The 18,530-nt window shown below is 42.9% G+C and overlaps 2 protein-coding genes across 5 annotated transcripts in view; both read right to left on the bottom strand.

Annotated features, from left to right (window-relative positions):
* Positions 1–1,042: 1,042 nt before the first annotated feature.
* LOC129838692 (carboxypeptidase M-like) lies at positions 1,043–10,813 on the bottom strand. 3 transcript variants are annotated; one of them, XM_055905827.1, is made up of 6 exons: positions 8,648–10,813; positions 8,178–8,264; positions 7,945–7,998; positions 6,552–6,790; positions 3,937–4,085; positions 1,043–1,810 (listed from the first exon to the last, which is right to left on the bottom strand). In XM_055905827.1, the coding sequence occupies exons 2-6, from the start codon at positions 8,186–8,188 to the stop codon at positions 1,556–1,558; spliced, it is 708 nt and encodes a 235-aa protein (XP_055761802.1). In that variant the 5' UTR covers positions 8,189–8,264; positions 8,648–10,813; the 3' UTR covers positions 1,043–1,555. The 3 variants fall into 3 exon arrangements, with proteins under 3 accessions (XP_055761802.1, XP_055761803.1, XP_055761805.1); XM_055905828.1 differs by lacking the exon at positions 8,178–8,264; XM_055905830.1 differs by lacking the exon at positions 8,178–8,264 and having other exon boundaries at positions 9,584–10,813.
* A 3,841-nt stretch (positions 10,814–14,654) lies between these two features.
* cpm (carboxypeptidase M) overlaps positions 14,655–18,530 on the bottom strand; it is an 84,757-nt gene continuing 80,881 nt past the window's right edge. For both annotated transcript variants that reach the window (XM_055905835.1, XM_055905836.1), the window contains 2 exons: positions 17,554–17,702; positions 14,655–15,422 (listed from right to left, as the gene is read on the bottom strand). In XM_055905835.1, the coding sequence (XP_055761810.1) occupies positions 15,168–15,422; positions 17,554–17,702 (404 nt within the window). In that variant the 3' untranslated portion in view covers positions 14,655–15,167. The remainder of the gene's footprint in view (positions 15,423–17,553; positions 17,703–18,530) is intronic.

The following is an 18,530-nucleotide window of genomic DNA, read 5'->3' as shown; positions in this document are numbered from 1 at the left end:
TCCACTAGTACAGGTATTGTGATACAGTCCACTAGTACAGGTATTGTGATACAGTCTACAGTCCACTAGTACAGGTATTGTGATACAGTCCACCAGTACAGGTATTGTGATACAGTCTACAGTCTGGAAAGAGGATGGCCGTGGCTGTGTTTTAATTGATGTTCTTTTTGTTACCTAGGAACATAGTGTTTGTTATCTGCTGTGTGTTCCCTGTTCTCTGTGCTGTGCAGTGAGCTCAGGCAGGTAGTCTCTGTCTAAAAGCAAGTCTTGTCACGTTTGCAGGTGGAGGTGTGATTCCAGGTTTAACGTTGACGGGTAGGCGTTCTTAGAGGCACTTCTGACCTTCTCAACACCCCTCCCTCTATCCCTTCCTTACCCCTTGTCCTTCTCAACACCCCTCCCTCCATCCCTTACCCCTTGTCCTTCTCAACACCCCTCCATCCATCCCTTCCTTACCCCTTGTCCTTCTCAACACCCCTCCCTCTATCCCTTACCCCTTGTCCTTCTCAACACCCCTCCCTCTATCCCTTACCCCTTGTCCTTCTCAACACCCCTCCCTCCACCCCTTACCCCTTGTCCTTCTCAACACCCCTCCCTCTATCCCTTCCTTACCCCTTGTCCTTCTCAACACCCCTCCTTCCATCCCTTACCCCTTGTCCTTCTCAACACCCCTCCTTCCATCCCTTACCCCTTGTCCTTCTCAACACCCCTCCCTCCATCCCTTACCCCTTGTCCTTCTCAACACCCCTCCCTCCATTCCTTACCCCTTGTCCTTCTCAACACCCCTCCCTCTATCCCTTACCCCTTGTCCTTCTCAACACCCCTCCCTCTATCCCTTACCCCTTGTCCTTCTCAACACCCCTCCCTCTATCCCTTACCCCTTGTCCTTCTCAACACCCCTCCCTCTATCCCTTACCCCTTGTTCTTCTCAACACCCCTCCCTCTATCCCTTACCCCTTGTCCTTCTCAACACCCCTCCCTCTATCCCTTACCCCTTGTTCTTCTCAACACCCCTCCATCCATCCCTTCCTTACCCCTTGTCCTTCTCAACACCCCTCCCTCCATTCCTTACCCCTTGTCCTCAACAACCTTCCTTCCCCCTTGTCTTTTGTCTCTTCTTCTTATCTTGGCATGACAGATTGCTGGCTGGCAGTATTGCTTTCTTTCAGCACAATATAAAAAAAAAACTAAAAGCATCAATACAAAACATACAATAAAAAAAAAACACAAAATGGCTCACGTGTTTGTGCAAGGTAGAGCAATGCAAAGTGTTACAAGAAAATATATATAGGATTTTTTTGTTTGTACAAAAATACTGAAAAAAAGACAATGTCTCTGGACTGGGAGATCCCATCTCAGTCAGTCTGTCTGTCCGTCTCCATGGATATGTCCCAAGTCTCTGGACTGGGAGATCCCATCTCAGTCAGTCTGTCTGTCCGTCTCCATGGATACGTCCCAAATGGCATCCTATCCCCTATATAGTGCACTATTTTCGACCAGAGCCCTACACTATACAGGAAATAAGGTTCCATTTGAGACGTGACCCATCTCTCGGTCACAGTAACATGGTATTCCAGAGAACCTGGAGACCCAGGAGGATGGTGACACCCGAGGGGCCCAGGCTGTGAGAGTGGCCACCCAGGGGCCTCCAGACCTGGGGTGGGGTGCAGGACTGGGTGGGGTGGCTGGGGCCAGGGGTGGTGGATGCGGACCTCTGCAGCTGGAAGTTGTGGACGAGGGCCGAGAATGAGTCGGGACCGTACGGGACCGCCATCGTCTCCGTCAACACCTGGTGGCCCGGGAACGTCACCTGTCAATCACATTGATCGATTAGTTAATGTATTGATCAATTATTACAATGTTGAGTTAACTTCACACACAGGCAAATATGTCAATCACATTGATTGATTTGACACGATTGATTGATTCATACCCAGTTGTATACCAACTAAATATACATTATTGTACTGTAGATTGATTCATACCCAGATGTATACCAACTAAATATACATTATTGTACTGTAGATTGATTCATACCCAGATATATACCAACTAAATATACAGTATTGTACTGTAGATTGTTTCATACCCAGCTGTATACCAACTAAATATGCAGTAAAGAATTGATTCATACCCAGTTGTATACCAAGTAAAGATACAGTATTGTACTATAGATCAAGTATCTATTCCGTCTGAACAGATGGGATAAATATAATAAAGGGTAAAACATTTTTATTCTCATGGTTTCACAATATCTCTGTTGTTGAAAATGTTCTGGTGCTTTCTCTCTGATCTGTCCGCGGAGGGACGGTTTGTTATCTGTTAGTAGATCAGATGTTTACTGGAGTTGTGGGAGATGTGGGACCTCATACGTGCTACTGCACCACACGACCCGGCAGGACCACCCACATGGCTTTGTATGAGCTGGGTCAAAATAAAAACACGGAGAAACATTCATTGAGGTTGTGTCCAAAATGGCACCCTATTCCCTATATATATTCCCTATATAGTGCACTACTTTTGACTTTTGACCAGGACCCATAGGACTGTCTCAAATAAACCAAGAGGGGTGGAGGGTAAATGGCACCCTATTCCCTATATAGTGCACTACTTTTGACTAGAGCTCATAGGATTGTCTCACTCTAGACTGTGTCCGAAACGGCACCTTAATCCATACATAGTGCACTAGTTTGACCAAAGCCCCATGTCCTCCCCATGCCACTTAGAGAACGTTTACCCTCCACCCCTCTTGGTTTATTTGAGAGCAGTTAAATCATTCCTATCGGTCCCAGTCCAATCTCAGTGTTGTATTTGGGGGGGGGGGGGGGGGGTCAAACAGCAAACATGCATCCAACAAATTTGTAGAGTCACAAGTTTGATGAAGTCATTGCTTGCTAGGAATATGGGAACAAATACTACACTAAACTACTTTAATACACACAGAGGTACATTTGTCCAAACGCTTATGATACCTTCAAAAGATACATAAAGCAGAGCCCTATAAAATCCATTATTTTATTATTAATATAAATAGGATTTTCTAAAACCACAACAATGCTCAAACCACATCAGGAGACCACTTGAGGTCTGGGAAATAGTTCCCCTTTAATTCCACTGTGCACCCAGCAAGAGGCTGCTGTTTAGTGGCGTTTTTGTAGCACACGTGTGATGGTAGAGTTGGAAAAACAAATCACCCACTGGACTGAATCAAATAATCACGATATCATTCTGCCAGGTAGGCAATAGGTTACTTTGTAGTTAACATTTAATTGAGAAGGTTTTTGGGAAAGCCTTTCCATCTACCAGAAGACTGTTTTTATTTAGCATCATCGCTAACAGCTACACTTAGTGGGAAACGGGCATATACACAGACAGGGGAATTCTCGATGCCGGTTTAGAAAGTTGAAAGAAATACGAATCACTGATACATTCTGTTCATGTTTTATAATAAACTTGGGAAAATTAATATATTTAGTTGATTTCCTACTATATTCCATACAGTTTTGAATATAGTTGAATTCCGTTTTATTGTCTAGATTCCGTGACTCTGTCAATGTTCTTCGCATCACAGATATCGGACCCTAATAAAAGTGCTTTAATTTCAAAACGTTAAAACAGATATGTATGAAAATACCCTCAAATAAAAAAAGGTGACATGTTGTACTTGTCGCCTCAAATGAAACATTTGATCTCAATTCCAAAATGCTGGGAGTAAAAGAGCCAAATTAAAAGTTTTAGCTTCACCGTCCAAATATATAACTACCTCCAAGATACACAGACCGGTCCCAAATGGCACCCTATTCCCTGTATAGTGGAATAGGGCTCCGGTTAAAAGTAGTGCACTACATAGGGAATAGGGTGCCATTTGAGACAGCCGCAGCAGTTGAATAAACCATTCTATACTATCAATAGTACCACCAGAGGGTGCTGTCTCACCGTAAAGGTGTAGTTGCCTGGCAGCAGCAGTCTGTAGTACTCTCCATGGCGGTCCGTTCTGAAGGGACAGAGGTTCTGTCTCCCCTCCACCTCCACCAGAGCATTCTGTAATGGGTTTCCCTCTGTGTCCAACACCTGCCCTTTCACACCTAGAGACACACACACACACACACACAGCGGGACGGAAGGAGAGAAAGACAATCAATACCAACCAACCCAAGCCAATTGGTTCTCAATTTAGCAACGGTCATCCAAATTGTTAAAAGGTTTTCAAAACCATTGTAATAAATGGAACAGTTGAACAACGGATGAAGATCCCCTAAACTCCATCAGGTGTTAACTGGATTATAGCACATAAAACACGGACAAATAATACCTGGACTTCTGGGATTTTGGTACTCAATTTGTCAAATTTCACTTATTTCCTTAGAATGCACTCATATCCATATTCTAATAGTATCAAGTAATTAAAAAATATGTGTTAAAATAAAGAAACGTATATATGCCTCATTTGCATAAACATACTAGGTCATATGCATATATGAATAAATTAACATAAGTGGCACTGGCCTGCAACCACCAAACACTAGCTCTGTCTCGGCCTACCTGCTCGGTCTAGACAGCCTCATTAATTACTGTTGTCAGGTTCTGTTGCATAATTCAACATGTTGTGTCACTAGCAGGATGCCCTCAGATTAAAGATCAACAGGCTTGGCTCTAGATGACATCTATCTAAACAGACTTTACATTGTTTGTGAGATCAGACATAATATCACTATCATCCCAGCGTTTATTTTCAGGAAGTTGCTTTCATTTCAGCGCATCTAATTTGTAAACATTAAAAACGACAGGCACAAGCAAAGAGTATAAAAGATTCGCAAGGAGTAAAATTAAATTAATCAATCCAGCGAGATTTAAATGTCAAGTGGATTTTGCCCCTCCCCCTCAGGAAATAGATCCTCAGGTGGGCGGAGCTTGCGCGCTGCTACTCAATAGTCCGGTTGTTAGTTAGACGATACTCCATTAACTATTCAGAAGGGGTGGAGTTTCCCCTTCTTAACTTCACTGGAATGAATGAACCCTTCGTCGCCCTATTCTGTGTTTACCTCGACACAACACAGGAGGACAGTCAGACTATTCTGTGTTTACCTCGACACAACACAGGAGGACAGTCAGACTATTCTGTGTTTACCTCGACACGACACAGGACGACAGTCAGACTATTCTGTGTTTACCTCGACACGACACAGGACGACAGTCAGACTATTCTGTGTTTACCTCGACACGACACAGGACGACAGTCAGACTATTCTGTGTTTACCTCGACACAACACAGGAGGAGAGTCAGACTATTCTGTGTTTACCTCGACACAACACAGGAGGAGAGTCAGACTATTCTGTGTTTACCTCGACACAACACAGGAGGAGAGTCAGACTATTCTGTGTTTACCTCGACACAACACAGGAGAACAGTCAGACTATTCTGTGTTTACCTCGACACAACACAGGAGGACAGTCAGACTATTCTGTGTTTACCTCGAAACAACACAGGTGGAGAGTAAGACTATTCTGTCTTTACCTAGACACAACACAGGAGGACAGTCAGACTATTCTGTGTTTACCTCGACACAACACAGGAGGACAGTCAGACTATTCTGGAAAAGCTTTTGACTGGACTTCAGGGGGAGCTTCGGTTGGTTATTAAATATGACCTTTTAGCCAGGGTCACGTTACAGTGGTGATTGTTGTGATGTCAGTTGAGGCACCAAGCATCACACTGACTCTCCCTGTGCATCTCAAATGGCACCCTAATACCTATATAGTGCACTACTATTGACTGTGATGACTGACCTGGACCAGGAGTCATCCCAGGGTAGACTGATTCTTACCTAAATGAATCGTACTACCTAAACGATTCTTACCTAAATGAATCATTCTACCATTGAAATGATCAAGCCACCACTTGGTAGTGAAACACTGTACAGAAGTATTGATTGATTTGATTGTATTTATGATAGACAGCGTGGTACTAACCCTCGATAGACAGCGTGGTACTAACCCACGATAGACAGCGTGGTACTAACCCACGATAGAACCCACGATATTTAACTAGGCAAGTCAGTTAAGAACAAATTCTTATTTTCAATGACGGCCTAGGAACAGTGGGTTAACTGCCTTGTTCAGGGGCAGAACGACAGATTTTTACCTTGTCAGCTCGGGGATTCGATCTAGCAACCTTTCGGTTACTAGTCCAACGCTCTAAAGCCACTTGTGTATGTGTGCCATTCAGAGGGTGAATGGGTAAGACAAAATATTTAAGTGCCTTTGAACGGGGTATGGTAGTAGGTTCCAGGCGCACCGGTTTGTGTCAAGAACTGCAACGCTGTTGGGTTTTTTCATGCTCAACAGTTTCCTGTGTGTATCAAGAATGATTCACCAGCCAAAGGACATCCAGCCAACTTGACACAACTGTGGGAAGCATTGGAGTCAACATGGACCAGCATCCCTGTGGAACGCTTTCAACACCTTGTAGAGTCCAATATTTTGGTCCAGTCAGTGTACATGGTTTGGTCAATGAAACATGAGCTTAAATGAGAATGAGCAAAAGGTCTTACTGTTTTCAGAGCCTCTCGCGTCATCGTTGTGTTCAGCCAGTTGCAGTAGAACTGGACGTGTCCTGAACCTCTTTCTACACCGAGGACAGCCATAGTGTCCTGAAGGAGCAGGCTGCACCCAGTATCTGGTGATGCACTGTCTGCAGAACCTGTGTCCACAGGTGATAGAGACTGGATCTGTCAGCACCTGCTCACACACTGCACACCTGGACTGATCCTCTGACAGAGTAGACCATCCACTACACACACACACACACACACACACACACACACACACTTGTCAGTTCTTATCCTGGATCAGTGGTACAATCGCTTTTTCTGAAATAGATTCCTTCTCCCATAGACCAGTCACTCTTATGGTAGTAGGGGTAGTGGTGGTAGTAGTAGTTGTAGTACAAGTGGTTGTAGTAGTAGTGGTTGTAGTAGTAGTAGTAGTACAAGTGGTTGTAGTAGTAGTACAAGTGGTTGTAGTAGTAGTGGTTGTAGTAGTAGTAGTAGTAGTAGTAGTAGTAGTACAAGTGGTTGTAGTAGTAGTACAAGTGGTTGTAGTAGTAGTGGTTGTAGTAGTAGTGGTTGTAGTAGTAGTAGTAGTAGTAGTAGTAGTACAAGTAGTTGTAGTAGTAGTACAAGTAGTTGTAGTAGTGGTTGTAGTAGTGGTTGTAGTAGTAGTACACGTGGTTGTAGTAGTAGTGGTTGTAGTAGTAGTACAAGTGGTTGTAGTAGTAGTGGTTGTAGTAGTAGTACAAGTGGTTGTAGTAGTAGTGGTTGTAGTAGTAGAGGTTGTAGTAGTAGTAGTACAAGTGGTTGTAGTAGTAGTAGTACAAGTGGTTGTAGTAGTAGTAGTACAAGTGGTTGTAGTAGTAGTAGTACAAGTGGTTGTAGTAGTAGTAGTACAAGTGGTTGTAGTAGTAGTAGTACAAGTGGTTGTAGTAGTAGTAGTACAAGTGGTTGTAGTAGTAGTAGTACAAGTGGTTGTAGTAGTAGTAGTACAAGTGGTTGTAGTAGTAGTAGTACAAGTGGTTGTAGTAGTAGTAGTACAAGTGGTTGTAGTAGTAGTACAAGTGGTTGTAGTAGTAGTACAAGTGGTTGTAGTAGTAGTAGCAGTAGTAGTAGTAGCGGTAGTAGTTGTTGTACAAGTGGTAGTAGTAGTAGTAGTAGTAGTAGCGGTAGTAGTAGTGGTACCAGTGATTTCGGTAGTAGCAGCAGTAGTATGTAAAACACTGTAAAATACTACAAGAGTCTTGACTTCTTACCCTTAATCAGTGGTACGATAATAATAGTTTGATTAATTGTGATTGTTGAGAAAGCCCAGGGATGTTTGTAGTCATACAGTGTCAAACATGAGGTCTCATTTACTTTGTGTTTAGATATGGAAGTAAAATGTTCACCTTACCTGTTAGCTTCCGTGTCAAGTTCCCCTGAGAGACTCATTTTAGAGCACTGACCCCTAAACAGAGATCCAGCATAGTGGTTAACACAGTGACAGCTCAGTATTGAATGAGAATTGTTCTCTATTATTCATAGCATTCTCTTAGAAATCAAACATTTACTAAACAGACAAATCCAAATAGTCTGGTGATTTAATGCAAATCACAGGTACATGTAGTCATGACTGCTATTTTTCACCTCTTCTCCATTCCTGCCAGGATTGAATTGGATCCGCGGTAACCTCGCTTTTCTTTAGGTGGTGTCAGAAGTGTAACTGCTTTGTAGCTGTCAAATCAACAAGCATCTCCACATTTTATACCTATCGCCGGCATTGTCATTGGATGTGCAGTCGCATTTTTTAATAAATCCCATGCAGACGTATTTCAAGTTCAAACACTGGCGTCCGTGATGTAATCTACACATCGATTAGGCTGATATAAATCCTTATTGTTTAGTTTAAATATATATTTATTTTTTAACGAGAGTCATTTATATATAGCCTCACTTTATTGTGCTGAACTTCTAACTTCGTTTCTGGGTTGGGCAAAATCTGGGAATTCTATATCCGGTTTAAGGCGTGTGGTATGGTCTTTTCTCAATATAATTTGTTTACCTGTATTTAAACTAGGCAAGTCAGTTAACCAAGAGCAAGACCTGTTGTAACGTACCTCTGTTCGAATCCGACAAGGGGGGAAGAAACAGCAATATCTACAGCCTGGCACTCTGAAGTCAACCCGGGCTGGTTTTGGTATTCTAGCTCGAATTGCGTTTCCACTGCCGTCAGAATGTTAACGATGTCATGTTGCTAGCTAGCCAATGTGACTGTGCTGCTAGCTTTGCGCATGTTGAAATTGTAGAAAATCCTTTGGCCACAACTAATTTAGCAAGATGTTGCAGAAATATCCCCCTAGTGGATATACACTACACAAGACGGACTTCCTCTGGGTGAAATGCAACGAGTTCAACCGAGTGGAAGTTGTAGCCGCCTTTTCGTTAGGCGTAGTTACACGCCTGCTAGAGTTAGTTAGCCGCAGGCGGGCGAGCAATATCCACCGTTTGTTGTACGGATGAGTTAACCAACCTGAGCTGGAATTAATGTATAGCTGATTGGCTTCAGACAATCCTGAGGAGATCTAGTGCTTCGTAGGATAGCCCTCTGGCCTTAGTGGGGCTACGAATAACTCATCACGGTGTCTTTAAATCATTCATCTCCTTCTATTGTGTTGCTTTGGTCAGCAGGTATGCTATTAAGGAATTCCAGGGGACTCAAATGATGTAGCATCAGCCTAATCATAATAGCAATGTTAAGAAAAGTATGGGCAATGGGTTTCATACCAAATAACACGAAGCAGGAGCTTATTGTCATTTAAAAAAAAACTACAATATATAAAGATGAACAAATTGTATAATAACCATGATGTAGAAATATATTAACAATATGTCTTTGAATTTGACTTGCCCGTGAGCGATTACTGCCATTTTGTATGACTGAACAGTGCCTGTCTCAGGTGAAATAGACTGTTCCTGTCATTCACTTTACTAAAATATCACCATACATTTAATTTCCCTACACACTTTACAATAAGCCCTGGCAGAAGTCTTACCTTGTAGCCTGAATTCACAACCAGAACATGTCAAGACATTGAGATATTTACTTCCTGATGACGAGTGCTCAGTATCTACGTTCTAGGTTACAGTTGATCTTTTGAATGCAATAATATCTGGTCAAAGTCCAGTGACTCAACACCATAGTATAGCATAAACCTAACAGGTGTTTAACCTGGGGGCAGAAAAAGCCATGGTGCACTATGAAATATTTAATAATTAAGGATGGATACAGTTTCAACATATTTCTAACTGTAAAGTGTATATACCCAACTACCACTGAGCATTTCAGCTAATGTAACAATGTAAAGAATTTCTAAGAATTATATGAATACTCATGTTCTTGTTAATACATGTTGAGACTAGACAATAGATAACAAGACTGTTACAGTTGTTGACTACGGTGACACCATTTACCAGAATGCAGCAGCCACTACTCTTAAACCTTTGGATGCAGTCTACCAGAGTGCCATTGGTTTTTATCACAGGTGACAGTTTTAATACTCATCACTACATAAGTCCCGTAGATCACTTCCTATTCATCGCTACATCCTGTATTAAAAGGTTGTCCGGTCCTCATTAAAGTCCCCTAGATCACTTCCTACTCATCACTACATCCTGTATTAAAGGTTGTCTGGTCCTCATTAAAGTCCTGTAGATCACTTCCTTATTCCCTTCATTGTTTACAAAGCTCTATTACACAAGGTTTGTTAACTCTTTGAGGTTCCTCGGGTCGCCACCGAATTAGGAGAATCCGCTTTTAGTTTTAATGCGCCTCACTGCTGGAACAATTTGCAGAACTCATAACAATTGGATGTTCTGGTGCCGTTTAGGGTGTTGGGGACCTAGTAGATGAGGAATGGAACGTTGTGCTGTATTTACATTTTATTTGACATTGTATTGATTGCTGTTTGGTTTCACATCGTTTTTGATTGTTGTAGTACTGTAAACCAGGGCACCCTGGGGGATGTGACCCTGGTCTCATTGGTTTTCCCTGAATAAATGAATAAATAAAATTACAGGTCTGGGTTATGGTGGTGTGGGTCTGGCTGGGTGCCCAGGTGACTGACTACAGTAGACCTATGCCTGACTTGCAGATCTTTAGTCATAGTGGAGACAGGATTCCATCTGCTGGTAAAAAGCAATCTTCCTCCATCCACTACCCATCATCACCTCTCAAGCAAGGTTAATGTGTAGTGTCATGATTTAAGCTACATATATTGATGGTGTACAATACCTCTACAGCTAATGTCAAGCCAACACCTTAATCGCTACATTATATTGGTTAACTTTGACATAACACCTTAAGACATAGCCCACACATGAACAATGGAACCACAGATGTGGAAAAAATGACTGATCCTAAAACATAAATTGAGATAGATTTAATCATCAAGGCACAACAATCATTGTCAGCTGAAAGGTCAAAGGTCAGTTGTTAAATGAGGTAGAACAACATGAGAGGCATCTATGGACAATATCGTCTCTGTCCCAAATGGCACCCAATCTATTCCCTATATAGTGCACTACTTTTAACCAGGGTCTATAGGGCTTTGGTCAAAGGTAGTGCACTAGGTAGGAAATAGGGTGCCATTTATGGGTCTACCATTCATCATAATGCTTCAGGAAGGTTCTGTTTTTATAGTATAGTGATACAGTCTACAGTCCACTAGTACAGGTATTGTGATACAGTCCACTAGTACAGGTATTGTGATACAGTCTACAGTCCACTAGTACAGGTATTGTGATACAGTCTACAGTCCACCAGTACAGGTATTGTGATAGTCCACTAGTACAGGTATTGTGATACAGTCTACCAGTACAGGTATTGTGATACAGTCTACAGTCCACTAGTACAGGTATTGTGATACAGTCCACTAGTACAGGTATTGTGATACAGTCCACCAGTACAGGTATTGTGATACAGTCTACAGTCCACTAGTACAGGTATTGTGATACAGTCCACTAGTACAGGTATTATGATACAGTCTACTAGTACAGGTATTGTGATACAGTCCACCAGTACAGGTATTGTGATACAGTCCACAGTCCACTAGTACAGGTATTGTGATACAGTCTACAGTCCACCAGTACAGGTATTGTGATACAGTCCACTAGTACAGGTATTGTGATACAGTCCACCAGTACAGGTATTGTGATACAGTCCACAGTCCACTAGTACAGGTATTGTGATACAGTCCACTAGTACAGGTATTGTGATACAGTCCACTAGTACAGGTATTGTGATACAGTCCACTAGTACAGGTATTGTGATACAGTCCACTAGTACAGGTATTGTGATACAGTCCACTAGTACAGGTATTGTGATACAGTCTACAGTCTACTAGTACAGGTATTGTGATACAGTCTACAGTCCACTAGTACAGGTATTGTGACACAGTTCACTAGTACAGGTATTGTGATACAGTCCACTAGTACAGGTATTGTGATACAGTCCACCAGTACAGGTATTGTGATACAGTCTACAGTCCACTAGTACAGGTATTGTGATACAGTCCACCAGTACAGGTATTGTGATACAGTCCACCAGTACAGGTATTGTGATACAGTCTACAGTCCACTAGTACAGGTATTGTGATACAGTCCACTAGTACAGGTATTGTGATACAGTCTACAGTCCACTAGTACAGGTATTGTGATACAGTCCACCAGTACAGGTATTGTGATACAGTCTACAGTCCACTAGTACAGGTATTGTGATACAGTCTACAGTCCACCAGTACAGGTATTGTGATACAGTCTACAGTCCACTAGTACAGGTATTGTGATACAGTCCACTAGTACAGGTATTGTGATACAGTCTACAGTCCACTAGTACAGGTATTGTGATATAGTCCACCAGTACAGGTATTGTGATACAGTCTACAGTCCACTAGTACGGGTATTGTGATAGTCCACTAGTACAGGTATTGTGATACAGTCCACTAGTACATGTATTGTGATACAGTCTACAGTCCACTAGTACAGGTATTGTGATACAGTCTACAGTCCACTAGTACAGGTATTGTGATACAGTCCACCAGTACAGGTATTGTGATACAGTCCACCAGTACAGGTATTGTGATACAGTCTACAGTCCACTAGTACGGGTATTGTGATACAGTCCACCAGTACGGGTATTGTGATACAGTCCACTAGTACAGGTATTGTAATACAGTCTACAGTCCACTAGTACAGGTATTGTGATACAGTCCACTAGTACAGGTATTGTGATACAGTCCACTAGTACAGGTATTGTAATACAGTCTACAGTCCACCAGTACAGGTATTGTAATACAGTCTACAGTCCACTAGTACAGGTATTGTGATACAGTCCACTAGTACAGGTATTGTGATACAGTCTACAGTCCACTAGTACAGGTATTGTGATACAGTCTACAGTCCACTAGTACAGGTATTGTGATACAGTCTACAGTCCACTAGTACAGGTATTGTGATACAGTCTACAGTCCACTAGTACATGTATTGTGATACAGTCTACAGTCCACTAGTACAGGTATTGTGATACAGTCTACAGTCCACTAGTACAGGTATTGTGATACAGTCCACTAGTACAGGTATTGTGATACAGTCTACAGTCCACTAGTACAGGTATTGTGATACAGTCCACTAGTACCCGTATTGTGATACAGTCTACAGTCTGGAAAGAGGATGGCCGTGGCTGTGTTTTAATTGATGTTCTTTTTGTTACCTAGGAACATAGTGTTTGTTATCTGCTGTGTGTTCCCTGTTCTCTGTGCTGTGCAGTGAGCTCAGGCAGGTAGTCTCTGTCTAAAAGCAAGTCTTGTCACGTTTGCAGGTGGAGGTGTGATTCCAGGTTTAACGTTGACGGGTAGGCGTTCTTAGAGGCACTTCTAGACCTTCTCAACACCCCTCCCTCTATCCCTTCCTTACCCCTTGTTCTTCTCAACACCCCTCCCTCTATCCCTTACCCCTTGTTCTTCTCAACACCCCTCCATCCATCCCTTCCTTACCCCTTGTCCTTCTCAACACCCCTCCCTCTATCCCTTACCCCTTGTCCTTCTCAACACCCCTCCCTCTATCCCTTACCCCTTGTCCTTCTCAACACCCCTCCCTCTATCCCTTACCCCTTGTCTTTCTCAACACCCCTCCCTCTATCCCTTACCCCTTGTCCTTCTCAACACCCCTCCCTCTATCCCTTACCCCTTGTCCTTCTCAACACCCCTCCCTCTATCCCTTACCCCTTGTTCTTCTCAACACCCCTCCCTCTATCCCTTACCCCTTGTCCTTCTCAACACCCCTCCATCCCTTTTCCCCTTGTCCTTCTCAACACCCCTCCATCCATCCCTTCCTTACCCCTTGTCCTTCTCAACACCCCTCCATCCCTTTTCCCCTTGTCCTTCTCAACACCCCTCCATCCATCCCTTCCTTACCCCTTGTCCTTCTCAACACCCCTCCCTCCATCCCTTACCCCTTGTTCTTCTCAACACCCCTCCCTCCATCCCTTACCCCTTGTCCTTCTCAACACCCCTCCCTCCATTCCTTACCCCTTGTCCTTCTCAACACCCCTCCATCCATCCCTTACCCCTTGTCCTTCTCAACACCCCTCCCTCCATCCCTTACCCCTTGTCCTTCTCAACACCCCTCCATCCCTTTTCCCCTTGTCCTTCTCAACACCCCTCCATCCATCCCTTCCTTACCCCTTGTCCTTCTCAACACCCCTCCCTCCATCCCTTACCCCTTGTTCTTCTCAACACCCCTCCCTCCATCCCTTACCCCTTGTCCTTCTCAACACCCCTCCCTCCATTCCTTACCCCTTGTCCTTCTCAACACCCCTCCATCCATCCCTTACCCCTTGTCCTTCTCAACACCCCTCCCTCCATCCCTTACCCCTTGTCCTTCTCAACACCCCTCCCTCCATTCCTTACCCCTTGTCCTTCTCAACACCCCTCCCTCCATCCCTTACCCCTTGTCCTTCTCAACACCCCTCCCTCTATCCCTTACCCCTTGTCTTTCTCAACACCCCTCCCTCTATCCCTTACCCCTTGTCCTTCTCAACACCCCTCCCTCCATTCCTTACCCCTTGTCCTTCTCAACACCCCTCCCTCCATTCCTTACCCCTTGTCCTCAACAACCTTCCTTCCCCCTTGTCTTTTGTCTCTTCTTCTTATCTTGGCATGACAGATTGCTGGCTGGCAGTATTGCTTTCTTTCAGCACAATATAAAAAAAAAACTAAAAGCATCAATACAAAACATACAATAAAAAAAAAACACAAAATGGCTCACGTGTTTGTGCAAGGTAGAGCAATGCAAAGTGTTACAAGAAAATATATATAGGATTTTTTTGTTTGTACAAAAATACTGAAAAAAAGACAATGTCTCTGGACTGGGAGATCCCATCTCAGTCAGTCTGTCTGTCCGTCTCCATGGATATGTCCCAAGTCTCTGGACTGGGAGATCCCATCTCAGTCAGTCTGTCTGTCCGTCTCCATGGATACGTCCCAAATGGCATCCTATCCCCTATATAGTGCACTATTTTCGACCAGAGCCCTACACTATACAGGAAATAAGGTTCCATTTGAGACGTGACCCATCTCTCGGTCACAGTAACATGGTATTCCAGAGAACCTGGAGACCCAGGAGGATGGTGACACCCGAGGGGCCCAGGCTGTGAGAGTGGCCACCCAGGGGCCTCCAGACCTGGGGTGGGGTGCAGGACTGGGTGGGGTGGCTGGGGCCAGGGGTGGTGGATGCGGACCTCTGCAGCTGGAAGTTGTGGACGAGGGCCGAGAATGAGTCGGGACCGTACGGGACCGCCATCGTCTCCGTCAACACCTGGTGGCCCGGGAACGTCACCTGTCAATCACATTGATCGATTAGTTAATGTATTGATCAATTATTACAATGTTGAGTTAACTTCACACACAGGCAAATATGTCAATCACATTGATTGATTTGACACGATTGATTGATTCATACCAAGTTGTATACCAACTAAATATACATTATTGTACTGTAGATTGATTCATACCCAGATGTATACCAACTAAATATACATTATTGTACTGTAGATTGATTCATACCCAGATATATACCAACTAAATATACAGTATTGTACTGTAGATTGTTTCATACCCAGCTGTATACCAACTAAATATGCAGTAAAGAATTGATTCATACCCAGTTGTATACCAAGTAAAGATACAGTATTGTACTATAGATCAAGTATCTATTCCGTCTGAACAGATGGGATAAATATAATAAAGGGTAAAACATTTTTATTCTCATGGTTTCACAATATCTCTGTTGTTGAAAATGTTCTGGTGCTTTCTCTCTGATCTGTCTGCAGAGGGACGGTTTGTTATCTGTTAGTAGATCAGATGTTTACTGGAGTTGTGGGAGATGTGGGACCTCATACGTGCTACTGCACCACACGACCCGGCAGGACCACCCACATGGCTTTGTATGAGCTGGGTCAAAATAAAAACACGGAGAAACATTCATTGAGGTTGTGTCCAAAATGGCACCCTATTCCCTATATATATTCCCTATATAGTGCACTACTTTTGACTTTTGACCAGGACCCATAGGACTGTCTCAAATAAACCAAGAGGGGTGGAGGGTAAATGGCACCCTATTCCCTATATAGTGCACTACTTTTGACTAGAGCTCATAGGATTGTCTCACTCTAGACTGTGTCCGAAACGGCACCTTAATCCATACATAGTGCACTAGTTTGACCAAAGCCCCATGTCCTCCCCATGCCACTTAGAGAACGTTTACCCTCCACCCCTCTTGGTTTATTTGAGAGCAGTTAAATCATTCCTATCGGTCCCAGTCCAATCTCAGTGTTGTATTTAAGAGGGGGGGGGGGGGGGGGGGTCAAACAGCAAACATGCAACCAACAAATTTGTAGAGTCACAAGTTTGATGAAGTCATTGCTTGCTAGGAATATGGGAACAAATACTACACTAAACTACTTTAATACACACAAAGGTACATTTGTCCAAACGCTTATGATACCTTCAAAAGATACATAAAGCAGAGCCCTATAAAATCCATTATTTTATTATTAATATAAATAGGATTTTCTAAAACCACAACAATGCTCAAACCACATCAGGAGACCACTTGAGGTCTGGGAAATAGTTCCCCTTTAATTCCACTGTGCACCCAGCAAGAGGCTGCTGTTTAGTGGCGTTTTTGTAGCACACGTGTGATGGTAGAGTTGGAAAAACAAATCACCCACTGGACTGAATCAAATAATCACGATATCATTCTGCCAGGTAGGCAATAGGTTACTTTGTAGTTAACATTTAATTGAGAAGGTTTTTGGGAAAGCCTTTCCATCTACCAGAAGACTGTTTTTATTTAGCATCATCGCTAACAGCTACACTTAGTGGGAAACGGGCATATACACAGACAGGGGAATTCTCGATGCCGGTTTAGAAAGTTGAAAGAAATACGAATCACTGATACATTCTGTTCATGTTTTATAATAAACTTGGGAAAATTAATATATTTAGTTGATTTCCTACTATATTCCATACAGTTTTGAATATAGTTGAATTCCGTTTTATTGTCTAGATTCCGTGACTCTGTCAATGTTCTTCGCATCACAGATATCGGACCCTAATAAAAGTGCTTTAATTTCAAAACGTTAAAACAGATATGTATGAAAATACCCTCAAATAAAAAAAGGTGACATGTTGTACTTGTCGCCTCAAATGAAACATTTGATCTCAAATCCAAAATGCTGGGAGTAAAAGAGCCAAATTAAAAGTTTTAGCTTCACCGTCCAAATATATAACTACCTCCAAGATACACAGACCGGTCCCAAATGGCACCCTATTCCCTGTATAGTGGAATAGGGCTCCGGTTAAAAGTAGTGCACTACATAGGGAATAGGGTGCCATTTGAGACAGCCGCAGCAGTTGAATAAACCATTCTATACTATCAATAGTACCACCAGAGGGTGCTGTCTCACCGTAAAGGTGTAGTTGCCTGGCAGCAGCAGTCTGTAGTACTCTCCATGGCGGTCCGTTCTGAAGGGACAGAGGTTCTGTCTCCCCTCCACCTCCACCAGAGCATTCTGTAATGGGTTTCCCTCTGTGTCCAACACCTGCCCTTTCACACCTAGAGACACACACACACACACACACAGCGGGACGGAAGGAGAGAAAGACAATCAATACCAACCAACCCAAGCCAATTGGTTCTCAATTTAGCAACGGTCATCCAAATTGTTAAAAGGTTTTCAAAACCATTGTAATAAATGGAACAGTTGAACAACGGATGAAGATCCCCTAAACTCCATCAGGTGTTAACTGGATTATAGCACATTAAACACGGACAAATAATACCTGGACTTCTGGGATTTTGGTACTCAATTTGTAAAATTTCACTTATTTCCTTAGAATGCACTCATATCCATATTCTAATAGTATCAAGTAATTAAAAAATGTGTTAAAATAAAGAAACGTATATATGCACCATTTGCATAAACATACTAGGTAATGTGCATATATGAATAAATTAACATAAGTGGCACTGGCCTAAAACTACCAAACACTAGCTCTGTCTAGGCCTACCTGCTCGGTCTAGACAGCCTCATTAATTACTGTTGTCAAGTTCTGTTGCATAATTCAACATGTTGTGTCACTAGCAGGATGCCCTCAGATTAAAGATCAACAGGCTTGGCTCTAGATGGCATCTATCTAAACAGACTTTACATTGTTTGTGAGATCAGACATAATATCACTATCATCCCAGCGTTTATTTTCAGGAAGTTGCTTTCATTTCAGCGCATCTAATTTGTAAACATTAAAAACGACAGGCACAAGCAAAGAGTATAAAAGATTCGCAAGGAGTAAAATTAAATTAATCAATCCAGCGAGATTTAATTGTCAAGTGGATTTTGCCCCTCCCCCTCAGGAAATAGATCCTCAGGTGGGCGGAGCTTGC

This window comes from Salvelinus fontinalis, chromosome 39, assembly GCF_029448725.1.
Source record: "Salvelinus fontinalis isolate EN_2023a chromosome 39, ASM2944872v1, whole genome shotgun sequence".
Classification (NCBI taxonomy): Eukaryota; Metazoa; Chordata; class Actinopteri; order Salmoniformes; family Salmonidae; genus Salvelinus; species Salvelinus fontinalis.
Note: the sequence above shows the minus strand (reverse complement) of the source record. Positions and strands in the feature narration are given on the sequence as shown.